The sequence below is a fragment of the Cynocephalus volans genome, chromosome 2 (genome assembly GCF_027409185.1).
Source record: "Cynocephalus volans isolate mCynVol1 chromosome 2, mCynVol1.pri, whole genome shotgun sequence".
NCBI lineage: Eukaryota > Metazoa > Chordata > Mammalia > Dermoptera > Cynocephalidae > Cynocephalus > Cynocephalus volans.
Window position 1 is genome coordinate 168,619,983 of NC_084461.1, and position 19,784 is coordinate 168,639,766.

A 19,784-nucleotide genomic window follows, 5' to 3' on the forward strand; every position below is an offset into this window, starting at 1 on the left:
CAGCTTGAATATTCTGATTTTTTTTTTTTTTTGTATTGTTTTTGTTTTTTGGTTTTGCTTCTGATCTTGAACTCTGTCAGAGGCGGCGCGGCAGAGCGCGCTACGGCAGGCTCCCAGCTGCGGAGGTGCCGGGTACGTGGCGCGCTGTCCACACCCTTGTCGCCTCCGCGGTGGCCAGGCGAAGCCGGCCCTGGACCGCAGACTGTGCCAGGCTGCCTGCTGGGGTCCGACTGCCTGTCGAGCCGGGAACGGCCTCTCTCCCCAGGGCGCCTGGCTCACAGCCCGCCTTTCTCTTTGCGCTCTTTCAGGGAGACGCAGACAACAGACACTCCGCAGCCACCTCGGTGTCGGCAAATATTTCACACCGACGTCCCACGGCCCCTGAGCTAGAAGCTGAAGCCAGCACGAGCCCACGGTGGGGCGGCTCAAAATGTGGGTAACTGCGGGCCAGGAGCAGCGCCCAGGTGCCTACGGTCCCTGCCCTTGAGAGACGACAGCTGGTCCATAGCTGCCTGTGGTTTGGGGAAAGACTGGCTCTGGATTTTTGAATTCCAAATTATGTGCAGAATGCTGAATCTACACCCCACCGGGGCGGATCAGACAGCGCAGAAAAGCGTACTCCTGTAATTCTGGAATTGCTTTTTGCAACGTATCTCCTCGAGCTTCGCGCCAAGCCTCGGGTAGGGAGAGAGGTGCGGTCCCAGGCTAGCGCAGCGGGTGGAGAGCGTCCCGGGGCAGCCCCGCAGGCCCCTGGCCATGTCGCCTTTAATGCCCTGCCCCTTAGCGTGGCCTTCTGAGGGTTTCCAGGGCTGGCTGGGTTTGTTTCCCACCCACGCGTTCTCTCTCACCCTCAGCCAAAGCCGGCTGGCGGGGCTCCCCTGAGCCCAAACCTTTTGATTACCTGCTTCCCCGCTCCCGCCTCCGCCCCGTCCCCGGGGGTGGCTCTCCAGAGCCGGACGTCGCCCGGCCCGGCTGGGACCATGGTGTTTCTCTCCGGAAATGCTTCCGACAGCTCCAACTGCACCCACCCGCCGGCACCGGTGAACATTTCCAAGGCCATCCTGCTCGGGGTGATCTTGGGTGGCCTCATCCTTTTCGGGGTGCTGGGGAACATCCTAGTGATCCTCTCCGTGGCCTGTCACCGGCATCTGCACTCGGTCACTCACTACTACATCGTCAACCTGGCGGTGGCCGATCTCCTGCTCACGTCTACAGTGCTACCCTTCTCTGCCATCTTCGAGGTCCTGGGCTACTGGGCCTTCGGCAGGGTCTTCTGCAACATATGGGCGGCCGTGGACGTGCTGTGCTGCACGGCCTCCATCATGGGCCTCTGCATCATCTCCATCGACCGCTACATCGGCGTGAGCTACCCGCTGCGCTACCCCACCATCGTCACCCAGCGGAGGGGTCTCATGGCTCTGCTCTGCGTCTGGGCGCTTTCCCTGGTCATCTCCATCGGGCCCGTGTTCGGCTGGAGGCAGCCGGCCCCCGAGGACGAAACCATCTGTCAGATCAACGAGGAGCCGGGCTACGTGCTCTTCTCGGCGCTGGGCTCCTTCTACGTGCCACTGGCCATCATCCTGGTCATGTACTGCCGGGTCTACGTGGTGGCCAAGAGGGAGAGCCGGGGCCTCAAGTCCGGCCTCAAGACCGACAAGTCGGACTCGGAGCAAGTGACACTTCGCATCCATCGGAAAAACGTCCCCGCAGGAGGCAGCGGGGTGGCCAGCGCCAAGAACAAGACGCATTTCTCGGTGAGGCTCCTCAAATTTTCCCGGGAGAAGAAAGCCGCCAAAACCCTGGGCATCGTGGTCGGCTGCTTCGTCCTCTGCTGGCTGCCCTTTTTCTTAGTGATGCCCATTGGTAAGTCTTGACAACACCTGGTCTTAGTATTTACTGTTCACCCTCTTCCCTCTCCCTTACCCTAGACACATTCAAGGGTGGAAAAGGAAGGATCTGCATTTCAAACTGCAGAGCTATAAGGCAGTTGGGAAAGGCTCCGTTGTAGAAATGTGGATTTCCATTCTCTTCCACTCCTTTCTTATTTATATTAGGTCCTAGGGCACTTTCTCAGCTCCTGCAAAGAGGCTTGCAACTGATGCAGATTAATCCGGTCTCCTTAATAAGAATGTCAACTTTTCTTAACGTCTTTAAGCATGTGTTTAATTTAAATACATCTGCCTTCTTTCAAGTCTCCACCAAGTACTTAGGCAGGCTGTGGAATGCCACTGTCACTCTGCTAGGGACTGCAAATTCTCTTGTCCTGAAAAGAAGCCCCGTGCTTATTCTGGGAAAATGTGTGATTTTATTACCATAGATTATTCATAAAGACCAATGGCCTCCTTGTGTTGTTCTTTATCTGTGTTAATTTTATTTTCTGTGATTCAGTATGGAAGGAAGTACGGTGAGCCACTAAGAAGAAAAAAATATGATTTTATGTTCAAACCAATTTAAGCCTTAAAGAATTCATCATAGTGCTTCTGATTAAGTAAATACCTGTTCCTTTGTTTTAATAATAAGTGTTAAAGCAAACATTATTCTTTTCCAAAATCATCTGGGAAGTTGAAGATGACACTGTTTGAAAATAAAACAGTAATGTTACAAATCCAATTCTTGCAGATGCTAAATTAACTATTGTCAAAACTAATTGCTCAATCAGCAAGCTGATCCACTTGGATTAGTCATGTATCTCTGAAAGGCCTTCAGTGGGATCCCAAAATGGTTGTTTGCTATTTTTAGTTTGTAAGCTCAAGTACAGACTTACACATTGGTTATCTATTAATTCTAAAAAAAAGTCATGTTAAAAAATTAATAAAAGTCCATTTCAGGTGGTTTAGATCCAAATTTAAACAGCGTGTACTTTCATTTAATTTGCAACTCTGTATCATAACAGCAGGTATTGTTTTTGTAGTGCCAACTATGTTCCAGATACTTTCCAGGCTTTTTATTTCAATAGTCCTCTCAACAATCGATGAAGTACACATTATTATCTTGCAGTCACAAGTGGAGGGAAGGGATTCTTCAGTTTCCAATACCTATAACCACCAGCCACATGTAGTTATTTAAATTAGATAAAATTAATACTCAGTCCCTCAGTCCCACCAGCCACATCTTAAGCCCTCAATAGCTGCATGTGGCCAGTGGCTACTGCTTTGGACAGCAGAGATATAGATCATTTCTTTTATTGCAGAAATTTTTGTTCTAAAAGTTTGCCAGAGGGCCCCTTCTCAGCCCACCACCTGTTCTTCCATCACGCCTGCCCGTCATTACTTCTTACTCTGCTCCTGGAAGTATATCACAGCTTTGAATCTATTGAAATAACACTCTTTACCTGAGCCGCTGCCTGCTTACTACCTTCCTGCATCCCATCTCTTCCTGCCTCCTGAACTGCACATTTTTCATGCATCTGCCCACTCCACAGGTGTTTATTAGACACTTAGGGTGATCAAGGCAGAACAGTGCTTGCCAATGAGACGTTTGCATTCTTTTAGAGGAATAGACAAAAACATACAGAGATATCCTAAAAAGTCAAGAATTAATTATTGCAGTATCAAAATGTCAACAGGATAAGAGGTGAGAGTTCGACAAAGTCAATGGGATGGGTGGTCAGACAGTCCTGTCTGAAGAGATGATATCTGAGCAAGGACCTGACAGAAGTGAGGAGCAGACCTTGCAAGATCTGGAAGGAAGAGCTTCCCGAGCAGAGGGAACAGCAAGCACAGAGATGGAATAGGACCAGAACTGTTTAAGAAGAGCAAGGAAGCCAGTGTGGATGAACAGACAGTGAAGGGGAGGACAAGGTCAGAAAGAGACTGGGCAGATAGACAAGGTCAAAGTCATGGGGGGGTCTTGTAAGCCAGAGTAATATATGTACAATTTGCATATTATTCAAATCATGATGGGAAGCCATTGGAGGGTTTCTAGCAGGTAAGTGGCTCATTCATACATTTAAAGGAATGTTCTGGTTGGTGAGTGAAGAATGGGCTGTTTGAGGGTGAGAGCGGAAGCAGGAGAAGAGAAGGGTCATGGTGCCTTGGACTCAGGTGGGACAGGTGGATGTGAGAGAAGTCATCACATGCAGCACTTATTTCAAATGTAGATCTGACAAGTTCGGACACAAGCTGTGAGAAAAATAGAGGAATTAAATATAACTTAAAGGTTCAGGGCCCGAACAACTGGGTAAGTAGTAGTGCATTTTACTGACATGAGGAAAACCAGAGGACAGGCATGAAAGGGCTTGGAGGGAGTGGGAAATAGGAGTACTTAATTTTTATGCACTACGTTGAGAAGTCTGTACTGGACACCTAAGTATAGTTGACAAGTAGACAGTTAGATTTATGCATTTGGAGCTTGGAGGGGAAGAGGGGCTACAGATATAAACTTGGAACACATCAACGTATTTAAAGGCACAGGAATGAAGAGATCCACAAGAGAGAAGATATAGAGAGACAGCTGAGCCTGGGGACATTCCGATACTAGGGGGTCTGGAAAAAGAAAAGAAATAACCAGCAAAAGAGTTGGAGGAAGAGTGGCCCAGGAGGTAGAAGGAAAATCAGAAGAGTTTGTTGTCCCCAAAGCCAAATGCAAATGTTTCAAGAAGGCAAGAGTAATCAACTGTGCCACATACAGCTGCTAGGTCAAGTAAGAGAAGACTGGAACCAACTCTGGACTTGGCAATGAAGAGGTCACATGAGGCCAAGAGTTTCAGTGGGTGATGGGAATAAAAGCCTGACTGTGTGCTTCCTAGAAAGAACAAAAAATGAAGAACTGGGAACAAGGAAATTAGACAAATCCTTTAAATAGTTTTGCTAGACAGTGGAGCCAGAAATTTAGTGTAGCTGGAGGAATCTATACAGAGTTTCCAAAGATGGGAGATAGGATATCATGTCTATATTCTGATGGAAATAATAGAATAGAGGGGGGCATGGATGATGTGGGGCAAAATGGATATGGGATTCAGTGCCCATGTGGAGGTTTGGAAAGTGACAAGGAAGGACAGGGGATTGACCACCAAAGCAGAAGATATGGAGGGAAGAGACAGAGATCTTCTAGAATATTTTTTGGGGCCTCTGTGAATTAAGAAACAAGATCATCAGCTAAGAGAGAGGAAGGAATAGGAAATAACAGCAGTTTGAAGAGCAAAGAGGGGATATGGAATATTCATCTTTGAGAGAGGAAGAGTAAATATATTATGGAAGTTTGGTGAGTCATCAGGGAGTCCTCCGGGCCTATTTGAGATTTACGGTCATCATTTTAAAGCAGAACAGTCAAGAAGGTTGCATGTTGCTCTCCAGCAGCTGAGAGGCTGAGGGATACAGGGGACACTGCTCATGACCATGAGTTCTAGGAGCGTGGTGAGAAGGGGCGTTTGTGGAGGGACACCAACTGGGTCAGGTGGTGGAAAGAACCCAGGTGACAGTAGGTGCCCTGGGCGGTTCAGACTCATGGTGGAGACTGAGCTATCTCGGGGGATGTGCAGGATGGCCTGGGTCCTGATGTCCTCTAGGGGAAGGTGGACGCACTGGTCTAATGATAGCCTCCCTCCTGGATCTGCTCTCGAGGGGGACAATAATGTCGATGGGAAGATGTTATGGTGGAGAGAAGTTGTGGTCAGACAAGAGCACTCAGACTCAGTGGGCTTCCTTTCAATCATGTAATGTAGTGCGATGGGAGGAAAATTGAACACAGAGTTAGCAGTGTTTGAGTAGGTTGCTCAGTAGGGTGAAGGATCCCTAAACTCGCCATCTGGGGTCCACAATTTCCTCTTTACACCCTTGAAGGAGAGACTGTTTCTTCCAGGATGTACTGACTGTATAACAAGTACCAGGCAGTGAGTTAGACAGAACAAAAAGATGAATGAAGCCCATTCCCTGCCCTCATTGGCCTCACAATGTAGTTAAGGAGACAAATTGTGAAGAATTAATTCAACTCTGTGGGATTGATGCTGAAAGCGGTATCAGGAGGTGCTGAGAAATACATCATTAACTGTGTTCCAGAAGTCACTGCAAAAGCTTCCAGAAGTACTGCTGTTGACTGAGCAGGGACTTAAGAAGATAGCACTACTTCTGCTGGGCAATCAGTGAGATGTTATTTGTTTTTTTTTAAAACTATCTTAAGCACATTTTTCATGCAAAATGGGATCAGAAGCATAAATTTGCCATTATATTATCATACACAAGGGACATAAGCTCTTAAGAATGACAAGTGCTCTCTAGGGAAGAAGAGGTTATCAGTCTGTGCTAAGCTGCTGGACAGCAAAGGGATTTGGATCTAAAATCGGGCAGGGATGAGTGTAGTACACAAAGCCAAAAGGCGAAGTGCCCACATGCTATAGGAACCGACCAAGAAAATCAGGTGAGTAGACTCTGTTTCATCGCCGTAAGTTCCTGCTCTACACTGCGAAGACTCTGTCCCCTCACCGTAGCCTTCACACTTCTCTTTTCCCACGCTCGTCCCTGCCAACACTGGGTTGTTTGCTGTGATTGCAGGTAGGCATCTGACTCGCCTGCTTTCAGGTCTACATCTTGCTAGTTTTCTTTCCTTTCTGCATCCTAAATGACTGAAATTCAGGACTCCTTCAGCAGAGAGAGGTCACAATTGAGGTCGTTATCAGTCATTTACACCCTGGAGTGAATGCATTTAAAAAACAAGTTTTGATCATGGAGATGAGTAGAGAGAACATGACACTGTCAGCATCAGCTTATGGAATAGGAGGAAGGGGGAAAAACGTGACTTGCCTTGGCATATTTCATCCTGTTGTCCAGAACCTACTAGTTCCAGAGGCAGGTGCTGGGCGGAAAAGATGCTGGCCTGAGATGTACACCTAGGCTTTCTTTTTCATAAAACAGAGGCTGTTGTACAGGTCAGCTGCCTAGCATGGTGCCTAACACAGGGTAAATGGCAGTAAATTTTACTCTTACCATAATTCGTATGAGTTACAGACCATTACTGACATATGTTGACATGCGGATGTTGCCAGGAGGTCCTTGAAGGTCTGAGAAAGAGAGAGCATCAGAAAAAAAGGTATGAAGGGGGCCAACATTCATTGACCATGTGGTTATAGGTCTGAATTCTGGACATGTTATCTGATTTAAATGCAAAACCCAGCATTAATATTTGACCAAAGCCATTACTATTATCTCTGAATCAACAGAGGCAATGTCAGGCTGAGATGAAGCTCATATGCACATAGGATATTTGAGAATTATGTCTAAAAAAGGATGGGAGACAGCTCAGTGGTGGAGAGGTTTGGATTGGATTTTGGAGAGGAGGAGCTGGCAGGGGATTTATCAGATGAAAGTAGTGAGGCAGAGAATGATTTATTTATTCAGCAAAATTTCATTGATCAGCTACTATAAGCCAGGCAGCTTGACAATCGCTAGTGATAAAGACAAGCAAATCCCTGCCCTCATGAACTTAAAATGTGAATAATTAAACACCTAGCAAAGTTTCAGATGGTAACACGTGAAACATGGCAAGGAAAAAGGACAAGTACTTGTAATTTTATATACACGGCATATGACTCTGACTCCTCAGTGGATGCCTGAGATAACCAGGGGTTAAGTGTTGCTCTGCTGCAGATACAAAGGGATCGGACTCCTGAATTTTACCGAAATGGTTGACCTATTAGAGATAATTGTATGAAGAAAATCGAACAGCCAGTAGGATTTATTTCAAGACAAGAGGCCAGTCTTTCAGTTATTCTTACGGCCACATAAACCATCCCAAACATAGTGGCTTAAAGCAATAACCATCTTGTGGCTCATGATTCTGTGGGCCAGGAATAGGTCAGCCACAGCTAATCTGGCTGTCAGTCTTGGCGGCTGCTCTTCCTCCAGTGGTCTAAACCAGCTTTCTTCTAGCATGACAGTTCTCTCCAAAAGAGCCATGGCAGAGCTGCCAGGCCTTTGAAGAGCTGGGCCCAGCATCTTGCTGCAGTCAAAGCAAGTCATGAGACCAGCCTGGGTTTGAGGGAAAGGGAAATGGACTCATCTGATGGCAGAGCAGCAGGTTCACAGGGGAGAGGGGGTTTTTGTGGTCCTCTTGCAGAATACCAGCCTCACAAGAATGTCAAATACCACTTGTCTTTCATCCATCTGTTATACTGAGAACTTCCCTCCCGTGCTGGGCTGGGCTTACGTAATGCACCCGGTAAAGACAGCCGGAGTCCTTGCCTCCCTGCAGGCTTCTCATCTCCAGGGGGAGAGAGACACTAATCAGATAACCACATGAAATAATCCAAAACTGTGTCCAGTGCAATGAAGGCTGATGGTACCTTGAAAACATATACTGTGGATAAGGGTGGTCCAGGGCAGAGAGAGCAGAAAAGTCCTGCTGATAAGGGGGGCTTGACCTCTGAGCCAAGAGCTGCAGAATGAGTAGGTGTTTAGTGTCTAAAAGGCGAGGGAGGGTTCAGAATGTGCAAAGACTCTCGCAGGGCCGGCCTGATGCCTATGAGGATTTTCTAGAAGGCCACTGTGTCCAGAGCTGAGAGGCCAAGAGATAACTGGTGTCCAAGGAAGCTGGAAAGAGAGGGACTAGACTAAACAAGCCCTTATAGCCATTTTATGAGTTTTAGTTTTTATCGGAAGATGACCACGGATGACATGATCAAGTTTACCTTTCAAAATATCAGAGGCTTCGTGAAAAGAAGATTGTGGATAGACCAGTTGGGAGAACATTACCTCGGAGAGGGTGAGCTATATCCTGCCAACTACGGTCCTTCTAGCATGCCATTTAAAATACTTGTTTCCATGAGCTGCTGCAGAGTTCTGGAATGCCTCCTTAGTCATTGCCTTCAGAGCTTAGATTTATGAGAAATTTTCTTGTGATCGCAAATAGTATTACCAGACTTGGCTTTAAATTAATTTTGGCTCTTCTCACAAGACAAATCTGTCAATGAAGATTTGCCATCATATTCAAAAAAATGTGCTTCAGGCTCAGAAGACACTGACAATGAATTCTAACAACGCTTTGAACAATAGCCGACTCTCAAATCATGCCATAGCACTGCAAGATATTGCTTTGAAGGAGTAATAACTCCTTAGTCACTTAGTAACCAAGTCATTGCTGTGTTTTGCTACCTCAGAGTTTCATGGTGGATGTGAGGACACTTTTCTAAGGCATTTCTGTTGTCTAACAGGTTGATGTATGCTATTTGATTTGCCAATTTGACACTTGCATAGCGGCTTTTCATTTTTAAATATTATGTTTCTTGGGGCTGGCCCCGTGGCTCACTCGGGAGAGTGCGGCACTGGTAGCGCCGAGGCCGCGGGTTCGGATCCTATATAGGGATGGCTGGTGCGCTCACTGGCTGAGAGTGGTACGGACCATACCGTGCCGAGGGTTGCAATCCCCTTACCGGTCAATATATATGTGTATATATATATATATATAATGTTTCTTTACCGTTTGAAAATTTCTTTCCCTATTTGCATTAGTCATTTATTTCTTCTTTTGAGAAACTGCCTGTCAGTCCTTTTTGACCACTTTTTACACAGTGGTTTTTCTATTTTTTTTTATCTGTAGGCTCATTTTATACATTGAAGATATTAATCACTTATTTGTCATAAATTCTGGGTTGCCAGTCTTCGCACACTATATTCTGAGAAATACGTGCTGAGAAAATGTAGCTTCTTAATTTTCTAAAAACCAGCGTAATCTTTTTCACAAACAGCCATGAAAATACACACACACACACACACACACACACACACACACACACACACACACGGTTTCAGATAAATCCAGTAAGCGCCATCAGATCTAGTAATTTATGCATAGCATTTGCAAACTCTCTCTCTTTTGTATAACTTGGTGTCTTAGTCCATTCGGGCTGCTATAACAAAACACCATAAGGTGGGTGGCTTATAAACAAGAGAAACATGCTTCTCACAGTTTGGGATGCTGGAAGGGAAGATCAAGGCACTTGCAGCTCCAGTGTCGGGGGAGGGCTGCTTCCTGGGGCACAGATAGTGCCTTCCAGCTGTGTCCTCACCGGGTGGAGGAGGTGGGGCAGCTGTCTGGGGCCTCTTTCTCAGTCCCCTCCCAAAGACCCTGCCTCCTTATACTCATTGAGGGTTAGGATTTCAACACATGAATTTTGAGGGGACACAAACATTCAGACCACAGTTCTCTGCTTTTCTGAATTGTCCTGTAATGTGCTGACCAGGCTAAGAGGCTTATATAACCCCTTGGCAGTCAGGGAGGGGTTGTAAATTAGGGCTGTTGGCCCTAATCCTGCTTTTTAAAATTTGTGTTTGTGCAGCTTCTTGCACTTGGGAGGTTGGCTCAGTCCAGTGATCGGCTCCTAGATGCTCATCCCAGCCCTCGAGCTGTTGTACCCAATGAGTCTGAGGCTGCTGGCCCACAGACTGTGTCCCCACCTGATGAACCAGCCCCACCCAGCCCTCACTGCAGCTACAATTCTCAAGGTGTGACTGTGACTCCACTGGTTCCTTGCTCTGTTGCTGTCAGTCAGGAAGTCACGTTGTCCCTGCAGCTCCCATGAACACCTTTGGCAACCTTCTGAGCCAAATACTCAGCAACGTTTGCGTCCCAGTCGTCTCAGGGTGTGGACATCTCCGTGGGTTCCTTCCAGGCCACGCAGGCTGCTACCCCGGGCTCACTCTCTGTCCTACCCTGCTGGCTGCCACTTTAACAGGAGTGGTAGCCCTTATGTGAGGACCACCTTCTCTCCGACATTCAGAGCAGAAAGTGGGGAAAAGCACCTCTGGCCTTATCTCAGACATTCACAAAAGCCTCCACATCTTTGTTGAGAGGGGAGCTCATGACAAACGCCCAACTGCACCTCCACTACCTCCATCCATTTCCACCCAGTCCTCCACGGCAGACAGGGAAGTCCCTCTTCCTCCTTTTTCTGGCTAAATGGGACACCCCTCCTCCTTCCCAGGCGCCCCCCGTCTATGGAATAGTAATGGCAAGTGGACTGCTGGGGGAGAGAGAGAGAGAGAGAGAGAGATTTACTAAAAAGGAAATAAAGATGTGGAGTATTTAAAAATATTATAACCCTTCTACATATTTTGAAACTATTTTTTCCATTGAGTTATTTGCATTTTGTTGTTTTATGATATTTACAAATACATGGACATTTGAAAATTTTATGTAGTCAAATATTTTAATCTGTTTCTTCCTGGAATGAACCTTCTCAGGGATCTTGGAGAGACCTTCCTGCCATAAGTCAGATAACATCTATTTCCTCCTAGTTCCTTTAGAGCATCATTTGTAATCTACCTGGAACTCATGTTTGTCTTTTGGTAGGTGACGTCTAACTGTAGTTATTTTGAAATAGTTAGCCAGAGAGTCTCAAAAGATTTATCAAAGAATCCATCATTTTTTGTCTTCTTTGGAAAACTACATTCACTATATTTAAAAAGAATCTTGAATCTATTTTGGGCCTCCCACTTCTGTTCCATGTATCTGTCTCTCCGCTCCAGCACTGGTGCCACATTATTTTAATTTGTGGTTTCATAATACATTTTAATATTTTCTGATTTAAGGCCTTTGGATAAATATTCTTTTTCTAAATTATCTTGTCTAGCCTTCTTTCATCATCCAGGAAAACTCTGGTCTCATTTTGTAACTTCATTTACTTCTCAAACTACTTTTGAACTGTTATTTACACTTTATTTGTAATCACACTTACTAACAAATTATAAAACTGATTACAACAGTGAAGTTGGGAAACGCTCCTTTGGCATTGTGACATTTGACACGGCACTGACTATCAGTTTTAGATCAATAGACTTCATCATATCAAGGAAGTATCTTTCTATAGTTTACAACACTGTATGGACCTAGACTTTAAATTCATTTGAATTTTCTTGCATTTTGAAGTGCAATTCTATCAAAAATGAATTTTTTATGTTATCAGATACTGCTTTTTTGATACACATCAGTACAATCTGTTTTCATTGACATCGATTTGATAAATTTTATTTCATACTGTTAACCCATCTATGTATTCTTGGATGAAATTCTACTTGATCAGGTGGCATTATTCTTTTTGATGTTACTATATTATGTTATATATTTTTACTTCTCGTTTGCTTCTATATTTCTATGTGAAATGAGTCTACGTTTTATTTATTGTGCTGTCTTTGTTGCATCTTGGTATCAGGTTTATGTTAATTTTGTAAAGCAAATCGTGGCACTTTTCCTTTTTTTCCTACGACCTGTAACAGCTTAAATAGCATAAGAATTATGTGTTCCTTGAAGGCTTGAAAAACTTGCCCATAAAACATTTGGGCACAGCTCCTTTTATGGATGCAATTCTTTGAGACTGGTTTCTATTTCTTCCATGGATAATGGTCTATTCTGATTGTCAGATTTGATAATCTTTATTTTCTCATTTTCCATTTTTCTTCTCATCGAGGTTCTGTTTCTACATGAAATTTTGTAATTTTTCATTTCTTTGCTGTCTTTCTCACTTCTCATATCATGTACTTGTATTTTCTTTCTTTCTGTCTTCACCGAGACTTCCTGGAATACTGTATATTTTATTAGTTTTTTCAAACAATTCTGGTCTTGAATTTATTAATCATTTTAAGTATGTTTTCCAGTACATTAATTTAATCTCTAGAGATTTCGGTCTTTCATTTTCTGGTTATATTTTGCTTTTCCATATTAGCTTAAGCAGAATGTTTAGTTCATGTATTTTAATTCTTTCTTGTCTAAGATTAAAAACAATTCAAGCTGTACATTTTCTTTTAAGCAAACTTTAGATCCTTCCCTTATGTTTTATTAGGCAATGTTGTCATCCAGTTGGTCTGTATTTCATTTTTTTTTTCAATTGGTCTGTATTTCTACTTTTAATATTTCCTTCGTCCTGGGTAGGCAGGAAAGGATTTGTTGTTTTGTTACTGTTTGTTAGTTTGAAAATAATTGATAATTTTACCCCCTGCTTTCTAAAAATTAATTTCTAATTTACTGCTTTGTGGTCAGACAGTGTGAACTAAATAATTACTAATTTATGGAATTTGTTGAGGTTTTCTTTATGACTTAATGTATAATCAATAATTGACATGTTTAATAGATTTAATGTTTAGTAAGTATTAATTAAAATTTAACGATGGTGTTTTCTAGATCCTCTTTATTCATTTTTCTTTTATCTTTACTTTTATTCGTTATCTACTTTATTGTCAAATATTGACAGGTATGATAAAATTTCCCTCTGCTGCTTAGTTTCTTTCAATTATTTCTTATATTTTTAGTAGGTTTTGCTTTATATGTGCTGATGCTGTTGCTTTATACATAAAAGACTGAGTCAATAATACCTTCATTTAAAGTTAGATGTTTTGTCCTATTTAATTATTTCTCCTTGATATGTACATTTAAAAAAATTAATGCTGCAATCTACCATATATTTTGTTTGCATTTGCCAATATACCTTGGCCATCTTTTTATGTACCAGCTTGTGTATCTCACATCAAATGGATTTTTTATAATCTGTGTCTCTAATCTGGATATTTGTCTCTTTACAAGGATTTGACTCATTTTCATTTATTGTAACAGATTATTTGGTTTGATTTTTGTCTTTTTGTTTTATACCTTCTGGCTTTATACTTACTTCCTTTTTTTTTTTTTTTTCTTTGCTTTCTGTCTTTTGTAAAATGAACCATATTTTTTTCTTTGCTTTTTAATTTTGCAGTATTTTGGAAAGGTTGTCTTCTGTTTTTAATTCTTCTAGAGGTTAGCTTTGAGATTTTCAAAAGCATTTTTTTAATCTTCATTTCTCTCTCACCATCACCCCAGCCCCCGCCTTTGCCCATGTAATACAAAAGTAGAGCACGCTTTCATTTTCTCTCCTCCCTGAAACCCATATCTTTTGGTTAATAAAACTTTGCATTTTAAATCTAAATTATTTCTATTAAAATTTTTATTGCCTATCCTGTCTTTTGTATCTTTCTGTAATTTGGTTTAGTAATTCAAATCACCCTCTGTTAGATACTGTGATTTACTCACTCTTGAGTTCTGGATTTTGCTTTATCTACCATGTGGAACAGGGGTCAGCAAACTGTGGCCAGTCTTTGTAAATAAAGTTTTATTGGAACACAGCCACACTCATTTGTTTACATATCACCTGTGGCTGCTCCCATGCTGCAGTAACAGACTTAACTGTACAGCCCACAAAGTTTAAACATTTATTATAAAAGAAGAGTATAACACCAAATAAAATTTAACAATAATAATATGAACAAAACACATTTTCTGAGCCTTTATGGGCCTGAACCTTAACATGTGAAAGAAAATTTACCTGGTATAGAATTCAGATTATGTATTTTTTTACATTTCAAAATATTGGTTTGGCATAACTGTTCATTGCTATTGCCTGAGACCCATCGCACCTTTTTGCTCAGAAGCCAAAGTTAGCATCCTTCAGTGCTCACATCCTCTGCTTTATTCTTTCTCTTGGAATTTCTATTAGCCATATTTTGGGTTTCTTGTGTCCGTTCCCTTTTTTTCTTACTTTTCTCTCATATTAGTCACCTTTTCACCATTTTCTTCTGATTTTCATCTTCATTATCACCTAGACTTGTTTCATAAACCCACCATCTCCTTAAGTCTCATTTCAGTTCAATTTAGAGATCTTCTTTCACATCACTGTTTTAAAGGTAGACACTTGCTCTAATTCCTCAGATCGATCTCCTCTACTGAATAGCTGAGTCTTTTCTTGGGTACAGTAATTTTTCCCTTTTTGTTCAACCTCATGGAAGGTGACCTAGTATTAAAATTGAAAAAGGGCTTTGTTTGAAACTGGATGCATCCCTGTTCAAATCTTTCAGACTCAGATTAAGGGGAGAAGAAAAAGGATTGTCTCTGTTGTAGCTTAAATTGGCCAGAGTGTAGATCTGTTTGTCCACAAGAGCAGAGAAGGTGCTAGAAGTAAAGGGTTTCACTTGTGCAGCAGAGTTGCTTTGTCCTGTTTGCTTGGCACAGTAGGTGTAGCAGCCTCTCTTCCGGGTAGTATGATTCTGGCCCTCTGGTAGCCATCCCAGAGAACCTCCCCTTGTGTACACCGACCTTTTCTGGGACAGCCAAGGGGCTTCTACCTGCATTGACATTCTTCTCAGACACTTGGGTACCACTGAGATTTGTCTTTGGAAAGCTGCCCTGGGCCTATCCGTGTCTCCAGTTTCTGTCATTTGGAAGCCCCAGGGAGTGTTACTGAGAAGTAACTGGGCGCCACCTCACCTTTACCCTCTTTCCTTGACGTCAACTGGGGACTCATCAATCTTTCATTCAGGCTGATCCTAACCGAACTGTAGTTTCCAGAAACTTCTCAGAGATGCTGGCTTATGCATATTGGCTTTCCCTAGGGATTTTAACAGTGATGTAACATTTTACCTATCTGTATATTCTTTTAGATGTATTGAAATTTATTTTTTTATTAATTTAAATTTTTTTATTGAAGCATAATTGATTATACATTTTTGGGGGTACAGTGTTGACTACAATCACCAGTGTACAACATACACTGATCAAATCAATAATATTAGCATATTCATTCTTACAAATTGTAATTATTTGTAGGGGGTCTGGAAGTTCAGCTGGTGGAAGCAGCTGGGGAAACCTGAGTCTCAGACACGCAGTCCTCCCCTCACTGCTGGCAGCAGCCACCTCGGGGGGGATCGGGAGTACAGGTTGCTCTCTTTGCTGACAGCATCTGACTCCAGGCTCATTAAATGGTATCAGAAGTTCTGGAAGGAGCGGCGTTTGCATTTTCAAAGGAAAATGAGGCAAAGTTGACCAAGGGCACATGGGCTGTCATTATTTTGGAATGCTGGCAGGGCAGGAGTCTTTGCCCAAAAAGGGTTTGAAAAGGGAACGTTACACACTTTTTTTTTTTTTTTTTTATTGTGCTGTCCACATTTAGCTTATGGCCAGGGCATTTAGTTGCCTGTTAGAAACCTGCTTTTTACAAGTTGTGCATGCAGTTTAGTACCTCATAATGAGGAATGTTTTTGAAGTTTACCTACAATCTGCAATGGTGTTTTGTTTTGATTTGTTTCATTATTTCACTGTCATTAGAAAATTTGTCTGAAATGGATTTTTTAAAGGAAACTCTAGGAGAGGTTGAAAAACCAGAATAACAAACCATTGCTAAAGAGGTCACATCAACAGTTCAGAACCAAGGATGTTATTGACCCCCAGGGGACCCTTGGCAATGTCTGGAGAAATGTTTGGTTATCACAGCGTCACTACTGGGGTGAGAGAAGCTACTGGCATCCAGTGTGTTAGGGCAGGGATGCTGCTAAACATTCTACAATGCACAGGACAGCTCCCCACAACAGAGAATTAACTAGCCCAAAATGGCAAAATAGTCAACATTGAAAAACTCTGGTGTGTGCTGTAGGAATTCCTAAAATTTATCAAAATACTTTAGAAACACCACACTTAAAGCAGAAAACCAATTTTTATTATTATTCAGATTTTATTTTTTTACTGTGTTTCCAACATCGTAGCCAGAGATTAAAAAAAAAAAAAAAAAAAAAAAAAAAAAAAAGCAAAAACTGAGGTCTCCAGATGCCGCAATAAAGAGACAAGAATTGAGAGTCAATTCTTTTTTTTTTTTTAATTGTGGTAAAATTCACATAACGTAAAATTCACTATTTTGACCATTTTAAATTATACAGTTCAATAGCATTTAGTACATTGACAATATTGTGCAACCATCACACTGTTTAGTTCCAAAATATTTTTATCACCCTGAAATGAAACCTGGATCCTGTTAGCAGTGACTCCACATTCCACCCTCCCCAAGTCCCCGACAACCATCAGTCTCTATGGACCTGCCTCTTCTTGATACTGCATACAAATGGAATCATGCGATATGTGGTCTCTTGTACATGCTTCTTATTTCTGAGTGTAATGTTTCCAAGCTTATTTCATGTCATGGAATGTATTGGTACTTCATTCCTTTTCTATGACTAGATAATATTTATTAATGGATATACCTTTTTTTTAATCCATTTATCAGCTGATGGACTTTTGAGTTGTTTCTACCTTTTGGCTTTTGTGAATGCTGCTGTGACTATTCGGGTACAAGTTTTTGTTCGAATACCTGTTAGGTATATATATATATACCTAGGAGAGGAACTGCTGGGTCACATGGTACTTCTGTGTTTAGCTTATTACAAAACTGCCACATTGTCTTCCACAGCAGCTGCCTGGGTTTACATTTCCACCAGCAATGTATGAAGGTTCCAACTTCTCTATATCCTCACCATTACTTGTTATGTTCCTTTTTCAAAAAAATTACATCCATCCTAGTGGGTGTGAGGTGGTATCACTTGGCATTTCCCTGAATGCAATTTATCCACTTTTTTGTTGTTGTTACCTGTGTTTTTGTTCTCATATCTGAGAAATCATTGCCTAATCCAAGGTTACAAAGATTTATCACCATGCTTTCTTCTAGGAGTTTATAGTTTCAGCTCTTACAGCTAGGTCTTTGATCCATTTTTAGTTAATTTTTATATACGATGTGGGGTAAGCTTACAACTTCATTCTTTTGCATGTGGAAATCCAGTTGTCCAAGTAGTATTTATTGAAAAGGCTATTTTTTTCCCTGCTGAGTGGTCTTGCTACTTTGTCAAAATTCAGCTGACCATAGATATATGAGTTCATTGCTGGACTGTCAATTCTATTCCATTGAATGGAATTCTGTTCTGTATTTTGTATGTCTATTATCTTTATGCCATTACCACACTATTTTGATTATTGTAACTTTGTGGTACATTTTGGAATCTCTATCCACTATGTTTCACATTTCCAAAATGTAGTGGAAGCTTTGAAGAGCACTACTTCTTTTCCTTAGAAAGCTACATAGAATAGCACAGGTACACAATTCCTTTGGATTTCTATGTTCAAAAGCACTGAAGAGGGAAAGTTCTGCATTAATAACTTGAGGCCAAAACCTGTTCTGATCAGAACTCATTGGTAATAAACCCAATCTGGGCTCACGTGAGTTTATCAAAGATTTGTATTCACATTATCATGTTACAAAAACATGTGTATGTCTGATTATGGGGTGCCAACCCGCACCCCACTGGTGATGTGATACAATATACAATATAGGATCCATACGACTTACATAAAATCTGAAAAATCCTGAATTCCAAAACACACCTGGCACCAAAGATTTTAGAAAAGGATGGTGGGCCTATATCATTCTGTATGGGCAACGCTGGTCATCATCTCATGATGACGCCCAAAATGCTGATGATTTTCTATCTCTGATTAGAAAAACACTACAAGAAACAATCACAATTTTTTATACAACTTACATTTATGTCACAACCAACCCATCTTAGCTAATGTATTACTCACTTGACTGCTCTATCTCTGCAGCCATGTGGGCTGTTTGTAATTTCCAGATAATTCTCCTCCTTCAGTTTGTTACAGAGTCTGGAATCTTCCACTTTAATCAGTTCCTTTGGTTTAAACATTTCCCTTCTGGATCATTCTTTAAAATGAAAATGCTCATGCCATACATGAGTTGTGTGCATTCTGCCTCTGGTACATCAAATCCTATATACTCAGCCCATTATTCAAGTATTATTTTATTTAACTCCATCATTCCCTTAAAAGATAATTAGGAGGTATTTTTATCCTCATTTTACCTGCCAAAACAATGAGGCTCATAGAGGTCAAATAGTTTATCCAATGCCACCACGCTGGTAAGTGACAGAGGCTCTGTCATGATTCCCCCCCCCCCATGTCTTGTTAACTCCCTCAGTAGAACCACGGTGATCATTAGTCATGACCACCTTCCCCAGAAGAAAACAGAAAATCCTGGACTCCCTACTGTCTTAATTAGCTCCTCTAGTTTCCTGGACAAAGGCAAGAAGTAGACTAATGAGAGACAAAGAAAAAGCCAGGACAAAGAGAGGGATGAGCACTGAGCAGAAGGGAGCAGAGCAGGGAGTAAATTATTAACAACGTGCATCTAATGTCCACTGAGTTCTCAGATGTTTTCATGTCCAGTCTTATCCTGAACTTGCTCATTAATCAAGAAGTGTTCATGAAGCACTAAGCATCTACCATGTGCACAGTTCTGAGATACATCTTACAGAGGATACTGAAGAAGACCCACTGCCTCCAAGTCTAACTGGGGAGAAAGGATAACACATACATAACCATGGTCATCAGAACAAGATAATATTCATTATAAAAGCTCTAGGAATCCAGAGGCAAATTGTCAGGCAGGGCTTGGATAGTAACAGAGGTCTCCATGGAGGAGTGAGGCTTCAACGGGGTCTTGAAAGGTAAAATCTGCAAAGCCATTGGAAGCTCCAAGGCAGGAGTGAGCATAGCATGTTCATGGGCTAGTGAGATAATCCTTATGTGTGTGTGTGTGTGGAGAGAGAAAGAGTCAAGGTAGACAACATTGACCAGATTTGGTAGGACAATGTTATCCTCAATGTCTTTTGAAAACCAGACAAAGAATGTGGCCTTCATTCTTTTTTATGGCAGAGTAGTATTCCATAGTGTATTTATGCCATAGTTTCCTGATCCAATCAACCATGGGGTACAAATGTAATTTCTGGTAAGGGATATGCCCCAAATATGAATCTGGCCCTCACATCATGGGCACATGGGGTGACAATTAGCTTTGTATTTCATGAATATTCTTAATAAAATAAAATAAAGAGTTTGGCCTTGAAGTAAGAGGAAGGGGGGAGCCATTGGGGGCTGGAGGCAGGGAAGGGACATAGTAGAGCAGTGTTCAAATAAGATTAGATTGGCAGAGATGTCAAGCTGTG

General features: G+C 42.0%; 1 protein-coding gene across 1 annotated transcript in view; it reads left to right on the plus strand.

The window, feature by feature from the left end:
• Positions 1-980: 980 nt before the first annotated feature.
• Positions 981-19,784, plus strand: part of ADRA1A (adrenoceptor alpha 1A) — a 97,262-nt gene continuing 78,458 nt past the window's right edge. Inside the window, exon 1 of the mRNA XM_063087324.1 lies at positions 981-1,863. Coding sequence (XP_062943394.1) covers positions 981-1,863 — 883 coding nt within the window. The remainder of the gene's footprint in view (positions 1,864-19,784) is intronic.